This window comes from Rhinolophus hipposideros, assembly GCF_964194185.1.
Source record: "Rhinolophus hipposideros genome assembly, chromosome: 6".
In the NCBI taxonomy this organism is placed as follows: Eukaryota; Metazoa; Chordata; class Mammalia; order Chiroptera; family Rhinolophidae; genus Rhinolophus; species Rhinolophus hipposideros.
In genome coordinates this window covers 39,748,187-39,761,484 of record NC_138052.1, presented here as the reverse complement: position 1 = coordinate 39,761,484, position 13,298 = coordinate 39,748,187, and the positions used below count along the sequence as shown (strand labels likewise).

Sequence of the window (13,298 nt, the reverse complement as noted above, 5' to 3'; positions counted from 1 at the left end):
CAAGAATGTGGAACCATTTTCCACCTTTTTTCCTGGATCTCCTTCCTCTGGGGAGACAAACGTACAAAATTCTCTTCTCCACGCACGAGGTAAAGGCAGAGCTCTGCAGACTCCTGGAGTGAGACGCAGCAACCCCCCAGCTGGGATATCCACATTTTCTGCATTTGTTCCCCTGGGATGGGGATCTGGGTTGGGCAGGACTGGCACAGGGATTCCACTGTAGAAAGGATGGAGTCGCGCCCCCACATACGCCCCAACGCAAGTTTTATGTTCAGTGGTTAAAAACTGACCTTTCACGAGTTGGTCCTTCCATCCTCACCCAATCCACCCCGCCCCCCAAAGCCATCCACTTAAGAAATGTAGGTCATTCTGTGTTTGCATTTACGGATTCGACACTCGCCTCCAAGGCCTCGTATTTAAAGGCCGGAATTTTTAACTTCTACATAAACCTGCGGCCAACGGCCTAATTTGACATGCATTTAAATTACACCCTATTCTTGCCCAAAGGCTCACGCCTTACTTTGTGAAATTTAAAGAAATTCTTAACTCCTTATTAAAGACCCTCCTTTTTCCTGCTTGCATTATTTCCAAGTTCAGAAAGATCAGACAGATATGATGAGGAAGTGCATACATTTTCCTGGAAAAAAAAATGAGTGCAACAAAGTGAAACGACTTACAGGAAACCAAGTAATTGTAAATAAGAAGCAAAAAGAAATTACTAGTAGTGCTATAAAACAAATTTAAGGGGAAAGTGGGAGATGGTTCCCATTAAACAGACGGCCTCATATTGAAGTGGGGATAGGCTCTTTTTCCTTAACCCTTAAAAGTAATCGCCTATAATAATTATTTTCAAACTGTAAACTGCGTTCAAACACCATAGTGTTTTACCAGATTTATTTTCCTTTTTATACACAGACAATACAAACGAGCAAAAAACAAAACGTTTCTCAATGGAGTGTGTACTTGTATAAATTATTCAGTTCACAGACAAAACGAAACAAATATAAAAATCACAACATTAGATTTACAGAAGAGCCAAAATATACACACGTTTAGACCCTGAATTCCTATTAGGAAAAAAATCCCCCTGTTGACTGGAATCTAGATTGTATATTATATATGATGCATATTTCACATTAACTTTAAAATACAAAAAAAAGTATAGGTTTGCTACACAACATTAGAAATCTTACTAATCTATTTTCAGGGGGATTAATGCTCCTTATCAAATATAACAAGACTTGGTGGGGGGGAGTCAGTCTTACTTGCATTAATGCTAGTGTTTTCCCAAAGAAGTCAAATTTCAGCTGTTTCTAGGTGGTGGTGAAATCATTTTCAAAACTAAAATGCAGTAAAATATACAACTCACACAATTCATCTTCACTAGACTACACTATAGTTACCAACAATTCAGTCATCTATATCATTAGTGGAATATTCATTACAAAGATTTACAGCATATAAAGGTGGAGGGGGGGTACTGAAAAGATATTCAGAAACAGTTTGTCAGCATATTTGGCACCTGCACAGACCAGTAATGAATTTGGCACTTTGGGGAAAAACAAATAAGGCAAAATAATATTGCTATGTTGAGCTATTCTATTTAGAAGGAATGAGGGGAAAACATACAACTCCAGTTAACTTTGCTTTGCAGGTATCATGTCACTTAATTGACTTGCCTATGAACAGACACCTATCCTTCACCGGTGTTTGGTCGGATTCTCCTTAGCCATTTGTGTGCACTGGGGCACAGAGTAATTATTTCATGCAACGGATTGAGAAGTGAGAAGTCCATCATTATCTATCAAGTATTTCAGGTTTCCAGAGCTTCTTAAGAATATTGTTAGTTATCTCACAATTAATTTTTTAAAAAGGGGAAGGTGGGTGCAGAAAAAGTGAAAGAAAGGAAAATGAATGAAAAGGTAAGCATGAACTGGTTTTGTGCCTTGACGATGAGATTAAAAACTAGCCATTCGTTACAGTAAATTAACACTATATACAATCATTTCACAGGCTTTGTTCCACTGAAATTATTAACATCCCTACCATCCATCCATCCACTCGGGGATAAGAAAGGACGCGCTGCATGGGTCCAGGTTCTAGAGTCAACATCCTATGGGTAATGGGGAGGCCGAGACTTGGCGGTCCGAATCGCTGCTGCCTGACAGGACTGCCCAGGTCTCCGGAAGGTGAGGAGTTTTCTTTACAAGAAATAGAAGGAGGGGGCGAGAAAACGACGAGGCGGGGAGTACTGTTAGGAGTATAACTTCACAGGAGAGTAAGTAGGAAAACCAAACGGTTTACAGCAAACTTGAAGGTCGGTGCGCTAACTGCAGAAACTGCTGTGCAAAAAAATGGTTAAAATCACTCTCGGAGACCTGTACTTATTCGCTGCAGACGGTAATCGAGGGTCAAATGAAAGTGGGGTGTGTGCAAGGTGGGGTCTGGGTGGAGGAGCTGGGTAAGAGCTGAGGGGCTGGCGGGGTCCGGGCCGCGGCGGGCGCGGGGCGGCCGGGCTGGGCCGGCCTAGCTGTGAGAGTAGAAGCCGTAGTAGCCGCCTAGCTCCTTGGCGCAGTTCTTCTCGCAGTCCCGCTGGGCCAGCACCTCGCTCTTGAGCGGTGACGAGCTCTCGGACACCGGCGTGTCAGCGGGCGAGATCCGCCTCCGCTTGGCCTGCTCGTAAATCCCCGAGTCGCTGGAGTCGATGGACTTGATGGAGGAGGGCGTCTCGATCCAGCTGGAGTCGGACAGGTCCTTGGGCTTGGCGTCCTCGGCGGCGCCGGGCGGCAGCGGTGATCGCTCGGCGGCCAGGCCCTCGGCCTCCTCGCCCAGGTAAGGGTTGGCGCCGGCCATGCGCGCGGCGGCCGCGGCGCTGTTGGGCCAGCAGGGCAGCACCGAGCCTGATTTGGCGCCGCAGTACTGCGGGGGGCTGCGCGCGCCCCAGCCCGACGGGTCGGCGTAGTAGCCCAGCGGGCGGCCCGTGCAGCCCGCTGCCTGCAGCGGCAGCGCCTTCACGCCCGCCGCCGCGTATGACAGCAGTGTGGCAGCGTTGCCGGCGAAGTCCGTGGCTGTGTCATAGGCCGAGGCGGCGAAGTCCAGCCGGTTGTTGGCCGGTGTCACAAACCAGCGCTGCGGCGACGGCGCGCCTGGGTCCTCGGCCTGCTGCGGCGACAGCAGCCCGTTGGTGTGCGGCACGCTGCGGTCCGTGCCTGGCCCCGGGCCCGCGCCCGCTCCCGGGTGGAAGCGGGCCTTGGCGTAGTTGCTTACGAACTGATCCTGCAGGAAAGAGCCGGCCATAGCGTAGCGGGCCCCGGGCACGATCTGCGAGCGCGGGGAGTCGTTGGGAGAGGGGGTCAGGCGGTCCATGTCACAGCCAGTGTAGATCCTGCCAAGGAAGGAGAGAGAGAACCGAGGGGTGGCGCAGAGGTCCCTCCGGGGGACAGAAGGAAAGGCCACCACTTTTCTCACACACCCCGCACTCGCCATCTGTAACTTACTGTCCAGCATAGAGACAGACAAAAGGTCACAGACCTGCATCCTCCCCTAAGTAATTCGGGAAATAATAATGGGACCAGTTTGTCTACTCAGGGACCTAAAAATGATACAGATCAAAGGAAGCTTAACTGGTCCCCGCTCTCACTCGCCAAGTGTACAGGAGACCAAGAGAGAACAGCAGCAAATTCCCATTCCACGTCTCCAATCAATGTACACCTTAAGGAAGATTAACCCAAGGACTAAGGGTTTATTTGCTCAGCGGGCCTGTCCTCTGGGGTGAGAGTTTCTGAGCGAAATTTCTAAACACGGCACACATTCCTCCACCCTTTCAAGACAGTTTTCTTCCATCTGACACACGCGCGCACGCGACCATCCAGATAGTAATCAAAGACTGGCCTTCACCAGTCTTCTGAGACTGGAGTGTTGCTGCTGGAAGCTTCCACAGTACTGACTGACTGCTTTCCCATGTGTGACTTTTAAACCCCAACCTTTACCAATACAAACTAGAATTACTACTTAGAAACAAAGTCACCAACCAATAAAATTGTTTTACAAAGAAAAAGTATTCTTGACTTACACCTTCTCTTCCCAGCTTTTGATCCCCTACCAGTAAAAAGAATCTTTGAGGCAAATTCTTACAGTGCAGTTATCAACCTCCTCCTAGCAATCTCCTACTAATAATAGCTAACCCTTACACAATTTGACTATGTGCCAGGCACTGTTGTCTAGGACTGTACAACTGTGATTTATTTAACCATCACAACAATCCTTGGAATTAGGTACCATTATTACCCCCACTTTACAGGTGATGAAACTGAAGCAAAGGGAACTTAAATAACTTGCCCAATCAGTAGTTGCCCAGACAGTAACTGTGTTACTGGGAATTACCTTAGATAGGATAATCAAAGATTAACTCTAGACCCTGGGCCTAGAAAATCCCATTAGAATTGAGCGGGAACCCGAGATTGGATCAAGATTGGTAGAAATGTTTTCTCATACACACACACATGCCTCTCTTTTTATTTAGCTCACACATAAATGTTTTAATCTTTAATCAACAGACTGTTTTGAAAGAGAGCCTCAGTCTTGTCAGACCTTAATCCTTTGGGGAGGAGATTCCCTGGTGAGTGGCCAAACAATTCTCTAGTCCCCGTGAACTCTTACTGCTCTCCCTGTTTCTCCAGCAGTGAGCCATGTCCAAATAACCAACATAACAGTGGAAAGGGAGAATGTAACAAATAAACCATTCTACTCTTCTCTAACCCCTAAAAATCTAAAGTATCCATTTGTGTAGGTAAAGCAGCTTTTTATGAAAAAAATAGTGATTTAAGAATCAAAGGGAGGTGGCTTTTCCAACAAAAGTCAGCCAGAGGAAGGGCAGGTTAGGGTTACACTGAAGCTGCTCAGGTCCATTCTGATTACTGCACAGAATTTCCCTCCTGAAACTTAATTCCAATTTCAAATAAGGTAAATAGAAGAAGGCAGGAAGGAAAAATAACCAGCAAGGTGCAAATATCTTTTCTGTTTACCACCACAATATTTTAAAAGAAAAAAAGTCTGCAAAAGATGCCCATCCAAGTCCCAACCCACTTGGGATTACCAAATTGATTTGTGCAAAATAAAATGCTTTGGAACAGATGTTCACAACAGAATTAAAAGCTCAAAATCTACAAGACCCCATAGTACAGAGACCAATAACTCTGGTCTCTTGGGCCACACACTTTCCACTGTGCTGCGTCCACCTTTTCGATTGTGAGGACTAGAGGAGCCAAGCTTTTATTCTGGGGAACCACTGGTGAGGCTTGCTTCCTTTGAACTACTTCTGGGGATGTACATGATAGTTATAGGCAGTAATGTCAATGGCTCTCTTTTCAATTTGTTATAAAAATTCTTGGGAAGGAAGGTTGGTATCTATATGGAGATGGAGTAGAGGTGGCCATTTATTTCTTCATAAATGTTATGTATGTCTAGTTAAAAACATCTTCAACTTTGTAGCTCTATTCCAGGCACTTAATGCAAGCTGTGAAATTAAAATGTATGTGCCCTTCCTTTTTATGGTCAGTAAACAAAATCTGGGCATCCCATACTCCAGAGGTAGATTCTCCTGCATAACACTATCTGAACTCTTAGGCACTAAACTTGGACTCTGAGCAAGAATGCTAAGACAAGCCCAGAAAGCACTCCATTTACACCTACTGTTGCCCCCAGAGAACAGCATTTTGATAGAAAAGAAATGAAGATAGGTAAGGGAGGCTTGGAGAACAGGGAACCAACACATTTAATTAAAACACACCGAAGAGGAAATATTTTTCCCCGTAAAGCTTATAAATAATACACAGCAACAGCACCTGGGTCCTTCCCAAAGCCTGAAATGATTATAACAGCAGTTCTGTTCATGAACTTGACTGTAGTGGGTGCACATTTTAATTCAGTCCGTAGTAAACTTGCATAGGAAACACTATTACACAAAACTTGGAAATGGGTAAATAAAAGTCACATATGCCAAGGAGACTGTAACAACTGCCAGAGCCACATGCACTTTCAGGCAGAATACGGCGGTTTCAGACACAGACAATCTGAGCTGAGCATCTGCAGTGCCACAGAAAACTCCCGCACCCGGGAACCAGGGCAGCTTCGCCAGCCAGACAGCCAGACAGCCCCAGAGGCCCACCAACAACTTTGTAATTCAAAAGAAAACTAAAAATAGGTGGAGGAAACCTTTGACCAAAACCACTGAAGTACTAAGCCAGAAGGTCACCAGAGAGAAGGGGAGCCGACAAAAGGGAGGGAAAAACAACACTATCTTCACACATTCTAGCTTCCAAAAGCCTTGTACACAACAATCCACCTTTGACCTAAAGCCCAACTGCACAACTATTTGAGAAAGAAGGTGTAAAATTACTTACGTGTCATAATTATCCCGAAATCCTTTTGCAAAGGGGTTATGATCTATTTTCAGTTGTGTAATCTGGGAAAGAGAAAAAAAGATTAATATAACCTCACCTTCCATATAGGAGGATTGGGTGTTTGAGGATATATTATATGCCACTTTTTACAAGAGTTTAAGGCCTACAGTTTCATCAAATAGCAACGTTTTCCTAGCAGAAAAATTTGAGGGAGTGGATGGAAAGGAGGGAAAAGAGAAAGTATCATGAAAGTTATGATGAACATGTTTAAATTAATGATGCCTAAAACTAAAGCATTGCTTTCAATTAGCTCTCCCATGTGTTCTAAATTGGGTTAAATGCACATTTTAAAAATGCTTGTTACACCCAATGCACTCATCCAGACAAAAGTCTTTAAGAGACACTTGAATTAATCAACAAAATTGCCTATTTTTAATATTGTTAAAAGTTGGTCGCTTCTGAGTCACAACCTGAAGAACCTACAAGTGGCATGTTAAAATCAGTTTTGGTTTTTGCAAACTTGCCAATGCTGATGGGGTTCAAAAGCCAGAAAACTCATTCTATAGCCCACAGTAATTCGATTTATTGTAGTTTTTACATGTATGAATGCGTTTGTTCTTTTGACCACCCAAAAAGCGATGTTTGTTTATTTCAGTCATCAGTTCCTGAGACTTAATTTTTTTTTTCTTTAGATGACGGCACAGCTTGCCAGAAATAAAATGTAGGGGGAAATCTGCTTGTTTTCTAAAGGGAAGAGGACTTCTTAAGAAAGCAGATTCAAATCTGTTCTAATTTGAGAGATAAATTTAAAATCCCAAAGAGAAGAAGCCGTAGAAATCCTAGGCCCTAGCATCCTCCGCCCGGACGACCCGCGACGGAGACCAACAGGAAGCGTTTCTTCCCTGGGCGAAGTATTTAGGGAAGGTGCTGAGCAGGTCCCTGCCCCTGCGCCTAAAAGGCTCGGCAGAGCCAGCTGTGGCCGCCGCTCGGGCCGGAGCCGGGTGGGTCGGGGGGGCCCCCCGCGGGCGCCGGGAGAAGCGGACGCGCCCGCCGCGCGCCCAGCCCCCAGCCCTCCTTACATCGGTGTTCTGGTAGGCGGTGACGGCGATGAACTGAGTCTCGGGGAAGGTGAATGTCTGCACTCGGCCGGGCTGGCTGGTGTCCTCAGTGCCGTCCTCGTTCACTTCCACCACATGCAGGCGGGGCTGGTACTTGTGCAAGGACTGTAACACCACCATCTGTCCGGCGGAGAGAAAAGCGGAGCCCCGGCTGCGCGTTAACGCGGTCGGTGTGCGCAGAGCTGCGCGCTGCGCGCCGAGCGGAGGCCGGCGGGAGCCCGCCCCTGGGCTGGCCGAGCCCGGACTCGCCTCGCTGGTGACCCGCCGGCTGGGAGCGGCCAGCCCGCGCTCCTGGGGGAGTAAGGCCCGTGCGAGTACCGGGGACGTACAGAACCCAGCCGCCGAGCTCCTCCTAGTCCTCCTAACGCGAGGAACAAAGATGGTCACAACCTGCAGATCCTGTGGGTTTCCTTCTCGAAATCAATCGAGTAGGGGTACTTGAGAAGGTCGGAGACTCGGGAATTGGGCAGAGGGCGAGGAGGACGACTTTATAGATTATTTAATATAATTTTGGAGGGTGGAAGTAGAATTTTTAAACGTCTTTTTAATTAAGCAAAGAAGCATGTATCCAGTTTCTCATGCTGATTTAAACGAACGAACTGAACGTTAGGGAGGAACGTGTGTGCGAGTGTGTGTGTGTGTGTGTCTGTGTGTTGTGTGTGTATGTGTGTGTGAGAGAGAGAGACAGAGACAGAGAGAGAGAGAGAGATGAGCGCTTGAGCCACTGACCTGCCCATTGTTGTTTGAAGCTCCTTTGTTGTTTGTAAGTTTTAATTTTCCAAACGAGATTTCTTGGCGCATCCAGTGAGCCCCCGTGTTAGGGGAATCCGGATGCATGTAGACCCGATTTCCTAGAGAAAGAAATACGTTGTTTACATACGCCCCGGGCACTGCCCAGTCCCAACTCCTCACAATTTAGGACACACACACACACACACACACACACACACACACACACCTTATTCCACTGTGAGGCCCATTAGCTGGGGCTTTTTTAGGCCGCGCTCTCTTCCTATTAACGGGAGGATTAAAATAGCTTTTGCATAATCCTCCCCCTTCTCGCCGCTCAGTCTGTCCCCCTGTCCCCCTCGTTTCCTTTTAGAAGTCATTGGCCGATCGTTTTAAAAGTCGCTCGAGCCAGTCCACAAAGGCTTTAATTAATCATTCTCACCTAAATAAGTGTCAGGAAAACGTGTTAATTGGAAGGACTTGCCTTGCACATTGGTGTCCGCTTTGCCGCAAGGAACCCATTTGCCTCCTTGAAACCTCCAGTGATTGGGATCCGCCAAAATCACATCCACAAAAATATTGTAATGAGCCGTGGGATCGAGACCAGAAATGTTAAAACTTAAAAAAGGAAACATGCGCCTATTTAAATTAAAGGGGGGGGGGAGAAAACAAGGGGGAAAAACATAAATGTTAAAGATTAAATGCAAGAAGCGCGGCGCCAGATAGCAAAGCAAAACTTGTTCTCGCAGCGTCGGTAGCGAAGGTTAGCTGCGTTAGAAAAGGGGTGGTGGGGGAGGAAAAGAAGTGGGGCCGAAGTGGGGGAAATCGGACGGTGAGCTGGAGCGGGGAGTCCGCAGGCTATCACCGCCCAGGTAGAGAGCAAGGTTGACGACCCGCATTTCCACCTGTCGTGCATCGGAGCGTGGATGCGTCCCTTCCATTTCCCGCCGCTGGCCGGGGCTCTCCCTCTGTCTCTCGCCTTTCTCCGGCCACTGACTGGCTTTCCGACCATCTTTCTAGAGAGGGATCACCCCCCACCCCCAACATCACCGCTGTGATTTCTACCTTCCACTTCCCCCGTTTGCAAAACCAGCCAACTCGAGGGCGCAGCAGAGCGCCTTCCACCCGGCTCCCGACCCCAAACCGTCGCTGCCGCCGCAATCACACCCCGGGCGCTCTTGCTCCCGGGCGGCGCCTGAAGCAGCGGCAGCCGAGAACGTAGCATTACCTTCCCTGTTTGGTGATGATCATTTCCGTTTGGTGCCGGTGAAATTTCAGCCAAAGGGGCCTGTTGCACAGGTACACCTGCGCTTTGCCGGGCACGAGCCCGGGCTGTGTGGAGGAGAACTGGTAGAACGGAGCTCCCTGGTAGGAGTGGCCGTACTGCTGTGGGTAGGGGTAGCCGGCCGCGGGGTAGCCCTGCGGCGAGGAGTTGGACAGGAGGCTGTTGTAGGCTCCGTTGGTGATGACTGGGTGGTGGGCCATGTAGCGGCTGGGGCTGCCGATGGAGAAGGCGGGGTGCGCGGGTCCGTGCTGGCCGGGATACGGGAACATGGCACTGGGAGCAGTGGCCGCAGACTGTGGCTGGCTAGACTGAGAGAGGAGGTAGCGATCTGCAGCAGAGCCATCGAAACTGTGACGAAGCTCAGAGACCCCGTCCAAGACAGGAGAGAGTTTACTTCTCTGGACGTCCCCTGGTGAGTCTTTGGAGTCAGGAAAATTGTCTGTATCTGACTGATTCGTCATCCCCCTGGTAATTTTTTTCAAAGGTGAACTTCTCTCCAGGTTGTCAGTGGTCGAGATAATGGGATGATCGTGCAAGACAAGCTCAGATCCGCCTGAATGTGGGAAACTGCTGTTCACATTGAGAAATTTCTTGGAGAGCATGATAGAAGGAGAAAGGCAGTGCTCCAGCTGCATAGCTCTAGAACCTGAACACTCACCCTCCCGTCCCTGGTTTTTAAAGTCCTATTTATCATAAACTAGAAATCCACAGACCCCCTCACTAGACAGAAAGCACTTCAACTAGCAAATGCTTCTCAAAGGTTTGATTTACTTTTTTTTTTTCCCTGGGAGAAGAGATTGGCCAATTGACACTATGCAGCAATCAGAAAAGGCTCACTTTTGATCTTGCTGCTTGTGCAGCCGATGAAACGGCTCCTGCCATTGGTTAACGGCTGACAGTAATTTAATTAGATAGACATTAATTAGGATAATCACCTGGCTCCTGGTCGCGACGATCATGGCAAATTGGAGGGGATGATTTTATTGTTGGCTTGGGGGGTGGGGAATGTGTGTCGGTTTTACGTGAGCACTGTTGTGTCACCTTTAAGCTTTGTGACCACTGCTTTAGGAAGATTCAAAGACGTGCAATTTAGTAAACATTTTGCTACCTTCCCCCCACTCCCCTCCTCCTGAGCTGAGGGGAGGAGGAGGAAATTCGACTGTGCTAGGAGACTTTTCGGATCTGAATGAGCCAAATATTCAGTTGAATGTAACGATTTCAAGTGCAAAGTATACAAAGCGCGAGCCGGTGGCCTCTTCTCGCCCTGTAAAAGTTCCAGAGTCTGTCTTTTTCAGTTAATACAGAAGCACACAACACCTGAGGCAGTCCTTTGTGACCAGGTCCTGCGTGTGCTCGGCGAACCCCCCCCTCCCCAACGTACACCTTTTTGATAAATAAATCACTGCTGCTGAGAGCCACAACGCTGAAAGTGGGAGGGAGGAGGGAGAAGTGGGGGCGAAAAGCAGCAACTCACCCACCCATCCACCCACCTCGGGAAGGTTCGGTTTCTTGGGTGAGCACAGAAACAGTGACAATCTAGGATCTTCTTTTTAAGTTTTGAAATAATCATAAGCTGTCGGGCTGAAGTGCCTTAATGTATTTGCAGTGGTGCTTACAAGGTCTTAACTAAATATTTTATCAGCGAGCTTGGTTGCGTATTATCTGAAGAGCATCTAACTGGGGGCAGGCGTCCTGCATCACTCGCGTCCCACTGCACTTTCTTCTCTCTGAGGTACTGGCTTGGCGACAGGTTCAAAAGCCTTGCCAGGAAGAGAGGACCAAGTCTTCCTGCAAATGGGTTAGCTAGAAGCACTGATCTGGGGAGACAGAGTGGAAGTGGTGTCAACGCAGTGATCGTTACTGAAGACGTGTGTGTGTGTGTGTGTGTGTGTGTGTGTGTGTGTGTGTGTGCGCGGTGATGTTTATATAATCTGGAGAAGAGGAAAAGAATCCATGCCAGTAATATTAAAATGAGAAAGAATCTAAGGAGGAATAGAGAAAAGAAGCAATTTTAAAAGATGTTGGCACAAATACATAGCACGAGGTCCAAATCGACCCCACGTGTAAGAAGAAAGCTCGCAGCACGGGTTCCGCAGAGGAGCCAGCCTTCCGCCTAGACCCGAGGGCCAAGAGCAGCAGAGGTTTCAGGAGCCCAAAGCGGCTCCCCGGGACGCCGCGCCGGAGCCCACTCAGCCCCGCGGGCTGGCTGACAGGCGGGAGGTCTGCGCTGGGCACTGCGGGGGCTCGCGGCGGGCGAGGCCACCTCCCCGCTCCCCGCCCCGCGCCCGGAGCTCCGATCAGACCAGCCACCCGGCTCTAGCTCATTGTCTAGGGCGCCGGGCGGCCCTAGAGCAGGCCTCCCAGCACCCTGGCGATCCCGAGGGAGCCGCCGCCCGGAAGACAGAGGAGCGCCGGCGAGCCGCGTCGGGCGCAGACCCCGGGGCACACGCACTTCCCGCGCGGGAGGCACCGCCGGGCATCTCCGCCCGCGGGGGCCTGTGCCTTCGAGAGCGCGTCTGCCCTCTCCCGGCCCCGGCAGCTCCGAGGGAGAGGGGCGCTTGGGACATTGGGTGGGTCCTGGGCAGGGGCAGACTCGACCCACGCCCAGGAGGGCGCAGTTTTAGAGCGGGGCCTCGGTGGGTCCGTCAGTCAGCGCTGAGCCCAGACTGCGCCCCGAGGCGGGCTGGGTACCTTGGCTGTAGAGGGCACCAGCTGTGGCCTCCAGCAGGGCGCCGCGAGCAAGGGCCGGGCGCGGGCGGCCCTGGGCTGGACAGGTTGATGACCAGATGTCCCAGACTCAAGCCGAGTTTTCTGGGAGAAAAATACAGCCAGACCCATTTTTCCTTTTGGAAGCCAATCTCAGCTCCTGGCCTGGAAGCTTCATAAACAACCAGTGCCCTAGCTGTTGAGGCGCCGGGTTGCGGAGGGGGCAGTAGCTATGACACTATTTGATACTTGGTTTTTCTGCCCTCTACCTTCCAGGACAATTCTCATGAGACTTTTGCTCTACTTTAAAGTGCATATGAACCATGCCAGGATTATTGATTCTGACTCAGGTCTGGAGTGGGGCCTGGATTCTGTATATATAATGAGCTCCCAGAAGACCCAGGTGCTTCTGGTCCAGACAGATCACACTGAATATTGAGGCTGGAGCTTTCCGGAGTACTAGTCTAAGAGGAAAGGGAGGACATCTCTATAGTACAGGCAAGAACAGTTTTGGTTCCAGTGCTGCTTTAACGTTGCTTAGTAGATTGGTAAAGATGCTCACCACATAAGCCCACACACCCCTGAAGTGGCTTATTAAACGTGTGATTAAATAGGTCATTCCAATGCCTAACTGGGCCTGGATCATCAGGCTGCTGCCAAAACAGTGCCACATTCTAAGACAAAGGTGTTCATGGAGCCTCTGCTTAGAGCATCCTAATTTTGATCAACTCCAAACCTACAAAGAAAACGCAGGTTTCTGCTAGAAGGGATTTGGTGTGGTTTTGAAACTGGGGTATGTCCAACATGAACCAAGAGGGAGAAAGTGGTATGTGGCTGTGGGGAGTCCAGGAAGATTAGGTGATCAAATCAGAGCAAAAGGCAGGAATTATGTAAGCCTTCCCAGTCACTGTAGTCTCGGAAGATACCTCCAGGGGACTAAAGTGAAAAACAAAAATGTATTTTCAAACAATGTTGAGAAACAGACCTTGGATTACTGAGGTATTCTTCTGTGAGTATATTGTATGAAAAAGTCTTGACTAGCTCTAATGAACCATATCT

At 49.0% G+C, this 13,298-nt stretch overlaps 1 protein-coding gene across 1 annotated transcript; it reads right to left on the bottom strand.

Annotated features, from left to right (window-relative positions):
• Window positions 1-879: 879 nt before the first annotated feature.
• TBR1 (T-box brain transcription factor 1) lies at window positions 880-10,262 on the bottom strand. The gene is made up of 6 exons (XM_081050969.1): window positions 9,477-10,262; window positions 8,733-8,887; window positions 8,249-8,370; window positions 7,481-7,639; window positions 6,402-6,463; window positions 880-3,385 (listed from the first exon to the last, which is right to left on the bottom strand). The coding sequence occupies exons 1-6, from the start codon at window positions 10,166-10,168 to the stop codon at window positions 2,527-2,529; spliced, it is 2,049 nt and encodes a 682-aa protein (XP_080907095.1). The 5' UTR covers window positions 10,169-10,262; the 3' UTR covers window positions 880-2,526.
• Window positions 10,263-13,298: the final 3,036 nt, after the last annotated feature.

Excerpts from the sequence above, each read along its gene's own strand:
- TBR1 (XM_081050969.1), bottom strand. The coding sequence starts at position 10,168 with ATGCAGCTGGAGCACTGCCTTTCTCCTTCTATCATGCTCTCCAAGAAA. Across the intron at positions 8,371-8,732 it reads AGCGGACACCAATGTGCAAG|GAAATCGGGTCTACATGCAT; the intron begins GCAAGTCCTTCC and ends TTCTTTCTCTAG. Across the intron at positions 7,640-8,248 it reads CTTCAAACAACAATGGGCAG|ATGGTGGTGTTACAGTCCTT; the intron begins GTCAGTGGCTCA and ends TCCGCCGGACAG.